The following is a 16,897-nucleotide window of genomic DNA, read 5'->3' on the forward strand; positions in this document are numbered from 1 at the left end:
TCAGAAAGAGGAAGAGCGGCGATGTCCCAAGCTGAAAAACGAGAAGAGGAACAAAAGCCACTACCACCAGAGAAGATGATTAACGTAATATTTGGTGGATCGAAGATTAGCGAAATTACACATTCATCGGCAAAGAAACATATCAAGCAGACAGAAAATTCTGAGGTATGGAATGATAAGCCGATGGTACAATTCACGAAACAAGTTATCAGCTTCACAGACGATGAGATGGCGAAGCTACTCAATCCACATGATGATGCCCTGGTAGTAACTTTGCAAATTGCCAATTGCGAAGTTAAAAGAATCGTGATTGATGATGGCAGTTCAGCAAATTTACTGTTCATGTCCACACTCCAAGCAATGGGACTTTCAGAAGCAGATATAATCAAAGGTCCTATACCACTCATCGGCTTCAGCGGGGAACAGCAATACACCATCGGCTCTATTCCATTGCAAGTATATGCCAAAGGAATAAATCTCCAGGTTCGATTTAATATATTAGATTGTCAATCTCCATATAACGCGATACTTGGACGACCTTGGATTCATGCAATGAGGGCTGTGCCATCAACTTATCATCAAGTGATACGATTCCCAACAAGAGATGAAATACAAGAAATATATGGGGATCAACGTCAAGCAAGAAGTTGCTATGAACAAGCATTGAAAGGAAAAACCAAAGCTTTATAGCAATTACAGCAAGGGCCGATTCTAAGTAATCAAGAAGAACCGGCTAATAAGGAGATAGAAGAAGTCATCATTCATCCAGATTATCCAGATCAGAAGATTCAGATTGGAGCCAACTTGGATCATCAACTGCGAGAAAATTTGATCCGATTCCTGCAAAATCATAAACATACTTTCGCGTGGACGCATGCAGATATGATTGGAATCGATTCGAATATCATCACTCATCAGCTACAGGTCGATGATAATTTCCTTCCAATAAGGTAGAAAAGACGAAGATTCGCTCCAGAAAGAAATAAAGTCATCAATGAGGAAATTCAAAAGCTGCTAGATATTGGATTCGTCCACGAAGTTCAATACCCAGACTGGCTAGCAAATGTAGTTGTGGTAAAAAAGAAGAATGGAAAGTGGAGAGTCGATATCGACTTCATAGATCTGAATAAAGCTTGTCCGAAAAATTCTTTTCCACTTCCTCATATCGATGTACTTGTAGATGCGACAGCAGGTCATGAACTACTCAGATTTATGGATGCATTCTCCGGATATAATCAAATCTTGATGCATCCAGGAGATCAAGAGAAAACCGCATTCATAACCGAACGTGGTACGTATTGTTATAAAGTGGTGCCATTTGGATTGAAAAACGTAGGAGCGACATATCAACGGCTGGTCAATCGTATGTTCGCAAGTCTACTTGGAAAAACGATGGAGGTATACATCGATGATATGTTAGTAAAGACTCTGAAGGTCGAAGATCATGTTGAACACCTCAAACAAGCATTTGAAATTCTTGATGTTCATCAGATGAAGTTAAATCCTCTCAAGTGCGTTTTCGGGGTCAAAGCAGGAAAATTTCTGGGATTCATTGTTACACAAAGAGGTATTGAAGCAAATCCTGATCAAATCCAGGCGATACTTGATATTCCTTCTCCCACAAAAATACGAGACGTACAACGACTGGCGGGAAAGATTGCAGCGTTAAACAAATTCATTTCCAAATCATCTGTTCACGGCTTTGAAAAAATTGGCTAACTTCGAGTGGATAGGTGAACGTGAGACGACATTAAAGAAATTGAACGAATATCTGACCAATCCTCCAATTCTTGCGAAGCCAAAAACCGGTGAGATACTCTATCTTTATTTAGTAGTTTCTGAATTTGCGATTAGTGTAGTACTGCTAAGAGAAGAGAACAACAGGCAGCATCCGGTATATTATGTTAGTCGAAGTTTGCTAGATGCTGAAATAAGGTATCCTTTAATGGAAAAGCTTGTTTTAGCACTTATCACTGTAGCAAGAAAGCTTCGTCCTTATTTTCAAAGTCATCCTATCACGGTGGTGACGAGCTTCCCGATCAAAGCCATACTCCATAAACCAGAATTATCCGAACGTTTAGCGAAGTGGGCAATTGAATTGACTGAGCATGATGTCGAATATCAACCTCGAACAGCAATCAAAGCCCAAATTCTCGCAAACTTCATTGCTAAATTTAGTCCGGGAATGATGGATAGTGGTCACAAAGAATCGCATCAAAACAAAGAAGACGATGACGCTATTTGGCAATTATTTGTTGATGGTTCAAGTAATGCAAAGGGAAGCGGCCTAGGTATCATCTTAATCTCACCACAAGGAGATCAATTCCCTCAAGTTGTACATTGCGGATTTCATGCTACAAACAACGAAGCAGAATATGAAGCTCTGATTGAGGGACTGAAACTAGCAAAAGAATTAAAAGTTCAACGTGTTCACGTGACTTTAGATTCCCAGTTGATCGTCAATCAATTAAATGGAGAATATCAAGCGAAAGATGAAAGAATGAACGATTATCTGGAATTAGTGCGGAAGTTGCAACTTGAATTCAAAGAATTCCAGATTCATCAAATTCCCAGAGAAGAAAACCAACAAGCAGATGCATTGGCAAATCTGGGATCAGCAAATCAAGTAGCAAGAAATTCATGAAGACCAAAAGTAAGACCGTATTTTGCACTTAAAGCTTCTAGAGATAGCAAAATACGCCAAGAATTAGACATAAGTTGATATGGGGCAATGATGTAATAATTCTCGCAAGTACACAAGAGTCTACGAATAGTATAGTGTATGCAAGTACGAGGTCGATCCCACGGAGACTAGTTAATCTAATTAATGTACCTAACGTGATGAATGATTGAGATTTGGGGAAAAAGGAAGAATGATTGATGTAATAAAATAAAATAAAAACAAAGAAATAAAATTCAGATTTTGTATCCAATAAGAGAAGAACACTAGGGCATTGATTTCACCTAGTAATCCTATCACAAGCATCCAATTAACAAACACACAATTATGGTTCCGATTCAAGGGTTGATTCTTTCTTAAATATGTTGGTTCCTTCGTTCGCGGTGCCAACAAATATTATTAACAATGGATTAATCCTGTTCGGTTCGCAGTTTTTAACCCAAGGCTAGCAACTCATTACGATCTAAAGAACTATAACAACCAATCAATCCCCTAAACCTTGTTCATGGCAGTCGACAATTGATTTCCCTAATTTCAGTTCCACTAAGACACGTGAATTCGGTTCGTTCCTTAGTCCTAGCTAGATGAATCTAATTGAGCATTCAATTGGTGGCCAATCAACCAAACAAACAATAGATTATAAGCATAGAAATTAAAGACAAGAATCATGAACCAAAATTATGCATTCAATTAATTGAAGTACTTGCAATAATCATACTAGGCTACATCAAGCCCTAGCAAAGAGGTTTAGTTACTCATGTTATAAGAACACAAGGAAACTAAATATGAGAACGTCATGAATCAAGAACAAGAACAAAGAGAAAACTAGAGAGAAGAACAAGAGCAAAAGCTAGAGAATGTGGCTCTCCAAATTCATGTCTTCTATTATGCTAGAGGACTCCCTTTTATAGTGACAAAAGCTTCCTTCAATCAATGCCAATTCCAAATCATTCTCTGATTTCCTTCTCTCAATCTGATTCGGTTTTCCTTGCTTCCTTTTTTTTCTTGCCAAAATATTTCCTTCAAAGTCCTTCATATCAAAGCTTCCTTTTGCCTTCCTTCCTCTCACGTTTCTTTGCTTCCTATTGTCAAGTGGTGGCCCCACCTTTTTCACTCTTCAAAACCTTCCAAGATTCACTTTCCTTGATTAATTTGTCTTCTTTTGATTTTCTTCTTATTCTTCTTTTTAGGAAACCTTATAATGCTCTTTGTTCTTGTTTGATTAGGATTGGACTTGAAATAACCCTTGAATTTGTGGGCTTCTCCGTTGGCCTTAAATCATAGGTCCAAGAAATACTTTTTTTTCACCATTTTGTGCAAATTAACCTACAAACCAAACCAAAGATAAATTATGCAATATTCATGTCCATTCCCATAAATAGAGACAAAAATAAGTGTAAATTGAGGTACAGAAAATATGTAAAATATAGTATGATCAGGCAACTCCAAAAAATTTTAACACAGACTTAACTAAAGGTCCTAAAGGAAACCTTAATCCACACCTTAATGATATAGCATATACTACAGTCCAACTAGGAAATTCATAAGAAGCTGATTCGCTAGAACCAGGAATTCGCATTTCTATTTCCTGTGGAATTCTGAATTCAACCCTAATACTATCTAAATCCTCTTCCGTTAATACAGAAGCAGGATCCTTGTCTGCTATAACCTCATCCTCCAAAACTTTTTGAGTCTTACTTTTTGAACGAGTAGTTGGTAAAAAGCTAACCTTAGATGAACTAATCATCCTTTGACCCGATATTCCTTCAGATTCAGAGTAAGACGAAACCCTAAGATTAGTGGATTGATCTCCTAGTTCTTTTTCTGGTATATCACCTTCAGGAAACTCATCCTGAGTATCTATAACAGCCGGACTTTCATTCGGAATGATTGAGGGACCGAAATTAGATTCGTCTCTTTCATTCTCTCGCTCAAATCTATCGATGAATTCTTCAGAGGAACCAAGCCAAGCCATAATCGAAAATTCTAAAAAGAAAAAGTCGAGAAACGTACCGAAAGTCGAACCATGTCTTGGAAGTTTTAAGATAGTGGGTGGTTACAGTAAACCCATTAAAAAACCCCCAAGGACTAAATAGTAAATTCAAAATTCAAAAGTTAAAACTCCTCGGAAATCGTTCTTCCACGAATTAATCAAATCCGTTCGATCAAAAGTAACTTCTCGATAAGTGGCGAAAATGGTGGCGCTACATCATGTCACTAAAAGGCTAGTTAGAATCGAAATACGATTCAACTTCTAAAGTTGCGCTCTTTTTCCTATAAATATACTAGAGAAAACCCAAAGAAACACCACTTCCAAAACAAAAAACCTCTACAGTCATGAGTTCCTCCAAGCTTCCTATCGAGCCTGAGTACCGAAAAGTAATGTCCAAACCAACCAAGTCAGATGAAGGTCCATCTGAAGTGCCAGAAGAATTTCAACAGTTGAAGCGATGGGTATGATCCTTATCAACACGTCTCCGATCTGCAAGATCTGCTGATACGTTTGGATAAAGATCTCCATGAAGCAGAAAGAAGGATAATAGAGCTTAGGATAATAGAGCTTACCCCGAGCCTACAAATTGGCTGGAAGGTCACTTTATCGGCTTCGAGACATGTCAGAAAACGTTGCTATGGAAAGTGATCCTGAAAAGCTACGACAAACTTTACAAAACATCAATCTTTTTATGAAGAATAATCTAGTTAGAATGCATCATGCCTTATGGCCAAGACCTTAAAAGCTTGAGCAATTTTAACTATTTATAAATACTATTCCATGTCTATCTCTGCCAAAGATAAAGTTCTTAGACAAATCAAGAATCTCCTCTTTACATTCCAAATATTCAATTTCTATCAAAGATGAAACCTTTAGGTGAAGCAAAATCTCACCGGTAAAAGATAAAGCTTTATTAGAGGGAAGACGAAGCTTTACTAGGGGAAGACGAAGCTTTATTAGAGGAAGACGAAGGTTCCCAAAAATTCCAAAAATAATTCAACTCCAATAAATATCAATTCTGATCAATTAACCCTCGAGCAAACCAAAAGGCATTCCAACTCCTTGAGAAAAGACGTAGAGTAATGTCGCAACCGTCCATTTCCCCATTATCTATTACAACTTCCAAGGAAAAGGTAACTTCATATTCCATTCGTATAAATATTCAAAAGAAAGAATCAGCAGAAACCAATATTTTCCTCAAGGAATCTTTAAGGATGGATACTCCTAACTCTCCACCTGTGAAAAGATCTAGAACCGATGAAGGTTCTACTTCTAAAGAAGATGAAGATGGAAATGATCCTAGATTCAACCTCTCCCCTATAAGAGAAGATGTATACGAGGACGATCACCAGAAAACCATCGAATCTCTACAAAAAGCTCTGACAGAAACCAAAAGGAGACTTGAGAAAGCAATTGACAAAGTTCAAGACTACAGAAGACAACTTATGGTGACAAAATATGCCATACAAGGCGTTCAATATATGTCATGGGGCCGACAAGCAAGTAGTCATGATCCAGATAAATTGCACGAAGCAATCACAGAGATCACAGTACAACTTGGTTCTGTTGTAGATGGAATAAACAGTGTTCTTTACACCCTGGAATAAAATTCCTGTCCATTTTCCTTTTTTCCAAATTGTATTTCAAGAAAATTTCTACGAAATTCCATTTCATTTCCAACAAATATAAAAGGCGGGATATTTGGATTGTTTATTTCGAAATACGAAAAGACACCATGGTCTCTAAAAAACGGTGCAACCGTTTAGCTTCCCCACGTTTTTCAGGAATAACTGCTTCTTTGAACGTGAACCTTTCATCCTTAAATACACGGCAATAAGAAGGAGAAGACATTCCTGTTTCCTTCCAAAAAATCTCTCAAACACTCAACAAGATGAGTTCCTCTGACTCCACTCCTGTAAAAAGAGCATTGGATGAGAAAGAGAATCTCATTCCTTCAAAACGGGCAAGAAACGAAGACCCTTCATCTTCAAAAAAGGTAGAGGCCAAAGGAGAAGGTTCCACATCTCGAAACAACGACGAACCAGACGATTCAGTCGTTGAAATATTTGTAGTATCTGAAGAACTGTACGAAGAAAATCCTCGAAACTCCATCGAAGGATTAAAAGGACTTCTTGAAGAAGCCGAAAGAAATTTGCAAAACGAGTACGAACGAAACCAGTCTTATACGGATGTGCTTCGAGCGGCCAGAGATGCGCTGAACAGAGTTCGTACCTGGGCTCGTTATGAGGAAATATTGAGAAAGTGGTTGGTCTTCTTTCCATATATAGACACAAGGTGTCTTTGTAATTGATATGAACAAACAAGCAAACACTGCAACAATAAAAAATATATCTTTCTTGTCTCTTACTCTTTTGTTTTCTTGCTTTAAATCCTGAAACTGAAAGTTCTCTTATTTACAACAGTTTTTTTTCCGCTTTTGTTATAATCTTGGGGATAAATATGGATAGACCACTCAAAGATAGGGTCGTTTGCAATTGGGTCACCGAAGGAAATTTTTTTCCAATTAGATCACCCAATGTTTTTAATTTTTCCAATTAAATCACTCCAATCAATTTCCGATCAATTTCTTACCGAAAATTGCTTACTTGTCTCGTTTCTGCCGTAGTTGAGTAAATTTTGATGACAGGGATGAACAAGTCATAAAATTTGATCTGTAATATATTTAATTCAGAAAATAAAAAATAAAAAACAAAACCTCAAAATCCCTAAAATCATCACCTGCTCTGTCTTTCTCATCCTTCTTCATCTTCTCCTGTCAGCAACTCTCTCTCCTAAACCTTGATTTTGTCCATAATTTCACCTGCAAAATGTCCTCTTCAGCCTAGATCTAGACAAATAGGAAGAGAGATCTAGACGAATATCTCTGATTTGTGCTTCCAAATCCTCGTTCATGTCAGATTTTGGCATATTGGAAGAATCAAAGAAGCGCTGCCAGATTTAGGTTTTTCTGTCTCATTAGTCATTAACACCCAAAACTTCCTCTTCGTTGTGCAGCCGTCGAACCCGCCAAAGCCGACTCAGAAGCAGCAGACCTTGACACGCTACTTCCCTTTCTTGCCTATGAAGCCGCCGTTTGTAGCTCTCGGCGACTATCAAATCTCCAGCATGTTCTGAATTTTCTTCATAATTTTTTATTTTCTTTTGTATTTTGGGGAGGAGGGTAGCGTTCTAGGGTTTGGGTTCTTCTCCAGTAGATTCGGCTTGAGCATGTAAATTTCCTTAAAATTGTGTATCACATGTTGACTAATTAGGCTACACAAACGGCGGGATTATTGACACCCCCATTTTTGCCATATAAACCCCCTCTTGATATTGACAAGTGACAAATGACTACGCTACTTTTTCACCTTTTTTTTCTTTTTATCCCAATGTCAGAGAGCAGCTTTAATTCTTTTTATATACAAACACGCAAAATGAGGAAGTCTGGTGGAATTTTATTTAAAACCCAATCACGAGTAAACATGTATACATTTTCTTTTACTCTTACGGCCGTAAAAACGGCGTTCTTATTTTCACCACAATTTTTCTTTTTTACTTCTTTCACTACCTCTTGTCACATCATGATTGCGAGAAAAGGATAAATCAGTCAACTACATGCGATCTTGGGTTGGCCTGTAATCTAGCCTTATTTGCCGCCTTAATCACGAAATTGCCACTAACAACTCGTGTAACCATGCATTATGGATTTTTTTGGAGTTTTTGACCCCCTTCCCTGGTTGAATTCATGAAATATTATTGGACAATTTTTAAATCATAATGTTTGTTTTAACAGCTACATAATTACAGCTTTATATTCATGCCTAAATCACTTGTTGTGTTTTTCTCTATGTGTCATCCAAAAGCAATTAATGTGATTTTTTTACAAAAATTTTGCTTACATTTGGGCTTATGCTAAATATTGCAGCTCCTCATTTTCTTTACCTTTTATGCCAATATTTTAAAAAATTCTCAAAAATATTATACATTTCAATGATTTTGAATCTAACGTTGTATTTTATCTTGAATAAAAAATTAAATTCATCAAAGAAGATGCATGAAAAACTTAAATGATTGTGTAAGTGCAAAATGTTATAAAGAACTGTCAAATTAGCTGTAATTGATGAGATGAGCCAGCAATAATGGTCTTGGAAGAAATATACGAAAGATCATAGAAACGCAAGAACAAACCCTGTGGTGCACTGAACCTACACCAATCAGTATACTATAAACCCTATCTATTTTAAGATTTATTCACAAATCGTATTATTAGGCTAGCTAAAACAAAATTCTTCAAACACTACTAAAAAAAAAAAGAAAAAAGGTCAGAGACCATTCGTTTTAAATTTCGATGTTACTTTTCACACCCCTTTTTTGACAAATTACACGCAGGGTTATTATGCATTTTAGTTGTAACATATGCATATAAATGTATATATAAAAAAATTTATAAAATGAAGATAATTAATTAAAATAAAATAAAGATAATTGATTTTTTATAAAATAAAGGAAATTTATTAATTTATTAAAGATAAAGATAATTAATTTGTAAAATACAGATAATTAATTAATTTATAAAATAAAGATTAATAATTAATTTATAAAAATAAATATTATTAAATAAAGCCACACTCGTGTGTTATGAATTATCTGTATTATTAACACTATATTATTAACACTGGACCCACATTACTTTTTGTTAAAAGTAACGTGTAATGATTCCAAATGTTTTGATAATAAAATGGACACAATTATTTATCTTGTAAGAATGACTATTATGTCCTTTCAATAGGGGTGTATATAAATGTGAGGATTCAATGCATTTTATACTCTATATTATTAACACTGGACCCACATTACTTTTTGTTAAAAGTAACGTGTAATGATTCGAAATGTTTTGATAATAAAATGGACACAATTATTTATCTTGTAAGAATGACTATTATGTCCTTTCAATAGGGGTGTATATAGTAAAAATAGGGAGTTTATATAGCAGGACCCTACACAAATTCATGTTCTTTTCTCTCTGTAATTATTAACATATTATATGTGGCAATGACATTTATGATCCACATCAGCAAAAATCGCTAACCTGTGGCCGCTATTAGTCATGTCAGTAATTTGCGGTTGAAATTGATAAAAAATTGACTAGAGTGACCTAATTGGAAAAAAATTCTCTTTAGTGACCAAATTGCAAACGACCATATCTTTCAGTAGTCTATCTGTACTTTTCCCCAATTTCGACCAATCCTACTTCGAACAAAAACTTCTCTCAATTCCTTGAACCAAACTAAATGATTAACCACTCTTAAGAAAGCTTAGATCCTAATCTGTAAACTCATTGAATCCTCACAGAATTTAATTAACCACAGCCAAAGTTACATCCATTACAAATCAATTCACAAACACACCCTAAAACTTACTTGTACCCCTGCTTTTCCCAATTCAATCCGCATCCCATTTCACAACCTTCCAATATCTGTCGTAGAAACAAAAAATGTTAAATATCCTAGCAAATTTTATCCCAAATCTATGTGGCATTATCACCTAGGATGCTTACATGGCATATATTTGAAATTCAAATATTCTCTCCTCTCTCATTCTTCTTTTCTTTTTAGAAATTTGAAAATCAAATAATCACTCTCATATTTCCCTCTTTTCTCATACTTTCATCTTCTCTCATAGTATTTATTTATGCACAAACCAATGTAATTTCCAGACAGACCAGCGAGTTACACAGTTTTCATACCAAATAGACCTACAAGTTACACTGTTTTCTTGCGAGACAGACCTGCGGGCTACATTGTTTTCAAAATAGGTCAAATACAAGTTGGGGAGAAAAATAGTCTACAAACCAGTCAAGAATAACAAGGTAGATACATTGTCTCAAAAGCATATCATTCAAATGGTATCGAACACATTATTTCATTGTGTTCAAAACCGTGTAAATTTCAAAACAAGCCAAAAATAAGCGAGAAAAAAAATAAGTCACGAAGACTAATTATTACATTGCTGAAGTGGCCGGAGACGTTGTTGGAGGTGACTGGATACCCGGATCGAAAAATTGCGTTGTTTTTAGAACAATGTAATTTGCTCGGGTCGCCGAATTTCGATAGTTATCTGGTCGGAAAATAGGTGGGTAAAGAGCGCCTCGACGCATGGAGTCCAAATATGAGGTCGGTTGCCGAAAATGTCGTCGGAGGTGGTCGGATCGACTCGATTTGTGTCACGGTTACCTCCTCCTTTGGTTGTGGTGGTTGTCTCGTTAGAGTGGGGGAGGAAAGGAGAGAGAAAGTGAAAAGAGAAGAAGAAGAGAGAGGGAGAGTGTTTATATAGACACCAATGATGATGTGGAATGACCCATGGGATTGGGAATAATTGGATTAAAAAATGCTGACCTATTTAGCCACTGCACTAGAAAAGCATCCTATCCAACGTAGGATATTCAAAATACCATAAAAAGTTACGAAAGCACTACATGTCCATAATCTAGGTGGCATGAAGAGAAATGTGAGGGATCATTTTGTATTAAATGGTCTCCCACACTTCTCCTCATGACACCTAGATTATATATGGCCACCAAAATTATAAACGCATATCATTTTGAAAAAAGTTACAAATCCGCGTCATATGTCTATCACTATCTATCACTAATCACAGCTTAGCATCTTCTCTTATATAAATCTCATCCCCAACCGTCATTTCCAAATAAATGTTCTCCCTCGAAACATTCCTTCTCTGTGTACAACCATGGTTACGAAAGCAAAGGCCCAGAACGAGCCCATGGCTAAACAATCAACGGGGCCAAAGAAGCCAAAAGCTGCTCGCTCCTATCCTTCGTTTCTCGAGGTAACTCTCAATATATGGTTTTGAAGATCCTGAATTTTCTTTATAGGAATCCAATGGATTTGTGATTGATTTCGTTTTTTTATTTTATTTTTCTGGGTTGTGTAGATGATAACAGATGCGATTGTGACGTTGAAAGAAAGGACCGGATCAAGCCAGTACGCGATCACGAAATTCGTCGAAGAGAAGCACAAGCAGTTACCTGCGAATTTCAGAAAGCTTTTATTGGTTCATTTGAAGAAGCTTGTGGCGTCTGGTAAGCTTGTTAAGGTCAAGAACTCGTTCAAGCTTCCTTCGGCTCACTTGGTGGCTCTTGCCAAGCCGGTAAAGAAACCAGCAGCCACTGCGAAGGTCAAGGCCGTAGCGGCTAAGCCTAAGGTTAAGGTATCGACCAAGCCAGAGTCGAAAGCTGCTGCGAAACCTAAGGCGGTTGAGGCGGTGAAGCAGAAGTCTGCTTTTGGAGCGACTAAGGTAACGAGAACTTCGCCAAGGAAGAAGGTGGCGCCGGCGCTCAAACCGATGAAGGCTTCATTTAAGAACGTGAAGAAGGCTAAGAGTGTTAAGTCTCCAGCGAAAGTTCGGGCAAAGAAGTCTTCAGAAGGGATGAGTTGGGGAGTGGCAGTGTTGTAAATTTTGTAACAGTTGTTCTGTACTTTTATTTTTTATAACTTTTTGCATGTGTATGTTTTTCTAGGTATTTGCAACGTTTAGTTTTTTTTTTTGTTAGCATTTTATATTTGTGTTATCAAAGTCTGTAATCAGCTTGTTGAGTTTTTGAAAAGGGTCGTTCTAAATGCACATTGTTTTTACTTTGCACACACATTGTTAAATGTGTTGATTTGACACTCTATTATGTCTCTCTGTCCATCATATCATTGTGAAATTTTTTTATATAAATCTATAGCATTGAAATCGATGATTAGACACAAGCATGCCTGCCATCCCCTCCCTTCTCAGTCAAAAACTGCGGCTCATTCGTGTGACCCCACCTCACCCAGACCAACTAATTACCCCACACAGACTCAAATATACATATATATATATATATATAATAAAGTAAAAAAAGACAAGCAATTGTAATGAAAATGCAAATACAAGGAAAACTAAACAATGATGACTCTCTCGCTCACACCGCCTGTGAGACGGACCCCCCCCCCCTCATCATACATCCATGCTCCAACTCTATATGTCTATGTCCATAGTCTCTACTACCTCTCTCTCTGTCTCTCTTAGCTTACTCCACGCCATTATAAGGGATGCTAGTGTTTCTATAATGGCAATATCTTTCCTCAAAGTTATTCATCCTCTCTTTGATCCCAGAAAAAAAAAAAAAAAAACTTGCTTGTGCACAAAGTATTTGTTTATTTTTCTCTTTTATCTCTAAGAGATGATGAAGAGGAGATACTAGCAAAATGGGCTATAATGGCTTGGAGTACGTTTGTCAGTCGAGCCATCTACGTAGGTATGTTTGTTTTTTTTTTTATCGTTTGACATGAATCATGAAATTAATATAGCACACTAGATATTTATATTTATTTATTGTAAGCAAAATATAATTAAGTCTCCATTGTTCAGCAGCTATGGTTTCTCAAGCACCGCCTTGTTTGATAGGACGGACAGAGTGCTCAATCCGTAGCTTGGTCCAGTGTTTGTCTAGTGTTCTAAGGAAGTGAGTCCCTCTTTTAAGTTATTCTAGTTACCATCTTGTCAGTCTTCGAAGAAAAGCAAGGGTTCAAGCCATTCACTACGTAGCCCCTCTAAAACCATTACCTATCCCGTCCAAAACAACATATACCTCAACAGCAGAAGAAGGAAGTCACCCTCAATGCCCTTCATCTGATCATCTTACTTTCCTAATCAATAAGAGCAATCGGGCTTAAGAGAGGTGGGATAAGTAGGACTCACCAATGTGAATGGACACCACATAATAGATTTCGAGAAATCCATGCCCCATAACTAAATAAGCCCACCGGTAACTCCAGAGAGGAATATAGGTGCTTGCTCTTCAGTCTATCAAAAAATATATTTAGTTAACATTTGATTAACTACACTCACCCGACCTCCGGACTTAATTTTTATTGTTGCAGATATGGACCATTTGGAAGAAATGAGAGCTTCGGCCGAAGATTTACGATTGTCAAGTAGTAGTTGTAGTGATAAGGTAAATATAGATACTGAAGAAATTTCTTATTTGTGATACAAAATATTTTGATTAATTACAGATATTCAAGTAAATTTTTTTGTTGACAGGATTATACTATCAGAAATGAAATGAAAAAAGAAGAACTTGTGAATGATTGTGAAGAAAAAATTGAAGTTGACGTTACAAATTCATTTTTAATCGAGACGGTATAACAACTAGGGAAATAATATGTCATCTATTTTGAACATTTTTTGCAAACTTGTTTAACTTTATAACAGTTATAAATTTTTTTAGGTGTTCGATTCACGTCAATCGTTGATTGATTGGGTTCAAGAAACAGGGCGTAATTTGGGATACATCATCGTTACAAGAAGCTCATCGAGCTCATTATTATTGTTGCAATGCGAGCGTAGTGGCACGTACAGAAGGAGGAGAACCTCAACGAAGTCAACAGGCACAAAAAAGCTTGATTGTCTTTCAAACTTAAAGGGGTGAAACTACGTGGAGCTGATGATTGGATGGTAAAAGTGTCATGTGGAATGCACAATCATGCCACTGCATCATATATGGAGGGGCATCCGTACGTTGGTCGCCTTTTTGACTTTGAATTTGAGATAATGGTCGATATGTCTAGCGATCGTGTCAAGCCACGAGACATCTTGGCATCGTTGAAGAAACGAGATGCAAAAAATGCCTCCACTATTAAAACAATATACAATGCACGACAGAAATTCCGAACTTCTGAAAAAGCCGGTAAATCCCACATTCAGTCTCTAATGTCATTCCTACATGAGCACATGTACCTTTTCTATTATCGAACTAATGATATAACCAACGAGCTCCAGGATTTATTCTTTGCTCATCCAGACTCGTTAGAAATACTACGTGCATTCCCACATGTTTTATTAATGGACGCAACATACAAGACGAATAGGTTCAGGATGCCTCTTCTTGAGATTGTTGGGGTGACTCCAACAAATATGACATATTGCATAGCATTCGTGCTCTTGAATTCTGAGAAGGAGTACAATTATACATGGGCTTTAAGGTGTTTGTAGTCAACAATAGAGGAAAGCATTGCCCTAAGAGTTATTGTCACCGATAGAGAGTTGGCGCTGATGAAATCATGTGCTCTGGTATTTCCTGATGCAAAGAAACTACTCTATAGATGGCACATATATAGGAGTGTTTTGGCGAACTGCAAAAGATTATTTCAAGACAAGGAATCATGGGATGCATTCTATTCCTCATGGAATATGTTGGTGGAGTCTGAAAATGAGATTGCCTACGTGTACAATTTGGCGCACCTAGAGGTAATCCTACAAAACTATGCATTTGTGGTTAATTACATTAAAGATGTATGGTTGACACCATATAAGGAGATGTTTGTCTCTGCTTTGACAAATACGTATTTGCATTTCGGGAACTTGACCACTAATAGGGTCGAGAGTCAGCATTCAAAGTTAAAGAAATACCTGGGATCATCACAATCAGACGTTAAGTCCATAGTATCTTGCATTCATCAGCTTGTCCAAGCTCAGGCCACATCAATCAAGGCTAGTTTGGAGAAAAGTAGACATCTCGTCGAACATCGGTTCAACACAGATCAGTTCAGAGAATTACGTGGTTTTGTTTCGATTGATGCGTTGAATCTTATTTTCAACGAATCTGAGCAATCTAAAGTTGTCAGAGAAGATTCGTACGCCTGTGGATGTAAACTTCGTACAATCTACGGACTACCGTGTGCACACGAGCTTTCAATATATGTAAATGATAGTCAACCTATACCACTTGCTTCAATCGATGCATTCTGGAAGAAACTTGACCTATCGCCATGTGTTTCTCTTAGAGATGATGACATCGATTGTACTGTTGAGCTACAAATGTTTGCAGAACACTTTAAGCGTCACTCACAACCAAGAAAGTTCAGTCTACTACGGAAGATCAGGGAGATAATTAAACCCTCAACTACTATCGTACAAGATCCAATTGTTTTGAAAAGTACACGTGGACGTCCCTCTTCGAAGAAAAAAGCAGAATTACATACTCATTGTAATCCTATCACACCCGACTCCGTAGAACACGATTTTCTTCAATCATACCAACAAAGTAGACACAGTATTTCAATGGGACGTCAATCCTCGAAGAAAAAGGCAGGTAAAGTAACTCATACAGAACCAGGGAGACACAGTTGCTCGTCCCTCTACGGTACTCCACCACTCCCTACACAAAGGAGTTCTAGATCAAGTAATGTTATGCATGAACATATTTATGTTCGTCAGTTTCCCCCAATATTACATCCTTACATTGGGTCTGTACAAGATGTAATACCTGATGGAAATTGCGGCTTTTGGGCAATAGCTGTTTGTCTTGGTTTTGGCGAACATGCATGGGATACTGTCCGTCGTGACTTGATAGGTGAGTTGAGCGCATTCTGGCATGAATATGTTGCAATGTTTGGTAGTGAAGAGCATCCATTGGGTGTTCACAACTCACTGAATTTCTTTGAACTAGATAGAGCAGCACCAGTTTAGCATTGGATGACAATGCCAAACATGGGTCTCTTGATTGCTTCGAGATACAATGTCATACTACACGTTCTTAGTTTTGCACAGAGCTTCACGTATTTACCACTACGATCAACTCCTCCACCGCAGTATCAGCATGTAGCTATCGCTATCGGACACGTTAATAATATTCACTACGTCCAGGTTTCCTTAGCTGGGGGTTACCCAATGCCTACCATTATGCCTCAGTGGAATTACTTCAGGTATGAGTGCGCAGCTGCATGGGTTTTACCATATATGGAACAACTTGATGTATACATGCAGCATACTCTTTCTAGGTTTCCTCCTGAAACTATTGTGGTAGAAGATTATTAATGTAACAAATGCTATTATGCTTAAATAGAGTATTTGTTAATAGACTCTGATATGAATGCTTTAATACATGAAAAATAAAGATTTTTTTTTTAGCGTAAAAAGTTGGCTTGAATTAGTGTACCAAAAAAATATAAATACCTAATAGTATTTGATTGATCGAAAAAATATGAACACCTAATAAAAACCAATGAATCGGGTGCTTCGGCGTTTTTTTTCTGAATTAAAGTATTATAATATTCGATTTAATAATTTTTATATTTTGTTATTAAATTAATCTAATAATATAATTTTTATTAGTATTAAATTTTAGTTTAAACATAGTTATTTTTATTAATATAATGATTTTATAATAAATT

At 36.9% G+C, this 16,897-nt stretch overlaps 3 protein-coding genes across 3 annotated transcripts; all 3 read left to right on the forward strand.

Moving 5' to 3' along the window:
* The first annotated feature begins 11,386 nt into the window (after positions 1 to 11,386).
* Positions 11,387 to 12,369, forward strand: LOC120011523 (histone H1-like). The gene is made up of 2 exons (XM_038862656.1): positions 11,387 to 11,519; positions 11,625 to 12,369. Exons 1-2 carry the CDS (start codon positions 11,421 to 11,423, stop codon positions 12,144 to 12,146), a joined length of 621 nt encoding a protein of 206 aa, XP_038718584.1. The 5' UTR covers positions 11,387 to 11,420; the 3' UTR covers positions 12,147 to 12,369.
* Positions 12,370 to 14,225: 1,856 nt separating this feature from the next.
* On the forward strand, positions 14,226 to 14,717 carry LOC120010512 (protein FAR1-RELATED SEQUENCE 5-like). The gene has a single exon (XM_038861303.1). The coding sequence runs from the start codon at positions 14,226 to 14,228 to the stop codon at positions 14,715 to 14,717; it is 492 nt and encodes a 163-aa protein (XP_038717231.1).
* A 60-nt stretch (positions 14,718 to 14,777) lies between these two features.
* LOC120010513 lies at positions 14,778 to 16,193 on the forward strand. Its single transcript, XM_038861304.1, has one exon. The coding sequence runs from the start codon at positions 14,778 to 14,780 to the stop codon at positions 16,191 to 16,193; it is 1,416 nt and encodes a 471-aa protein (XP_038717232.1).
* Positions 16,194 to 16,897: the final 704 nt, after the last annotated feature.

Source organism: Tripterygium wilfordii, chromosome 12 (assembly GCF_013401445.1).
Source record: "Tripterygium wilfordii isolate XIE 37 chromosome 12, ASM1340144v1, whole genome shotgun sequence".
In the NCBI taxonomy this organism is placed as follows: Eukaryota; Viridiplantae; Streptophyta; class Magnoliopsida; order Celastrales; family Celastraceae; genus Tripterygium; species Tripterygium wilfordii.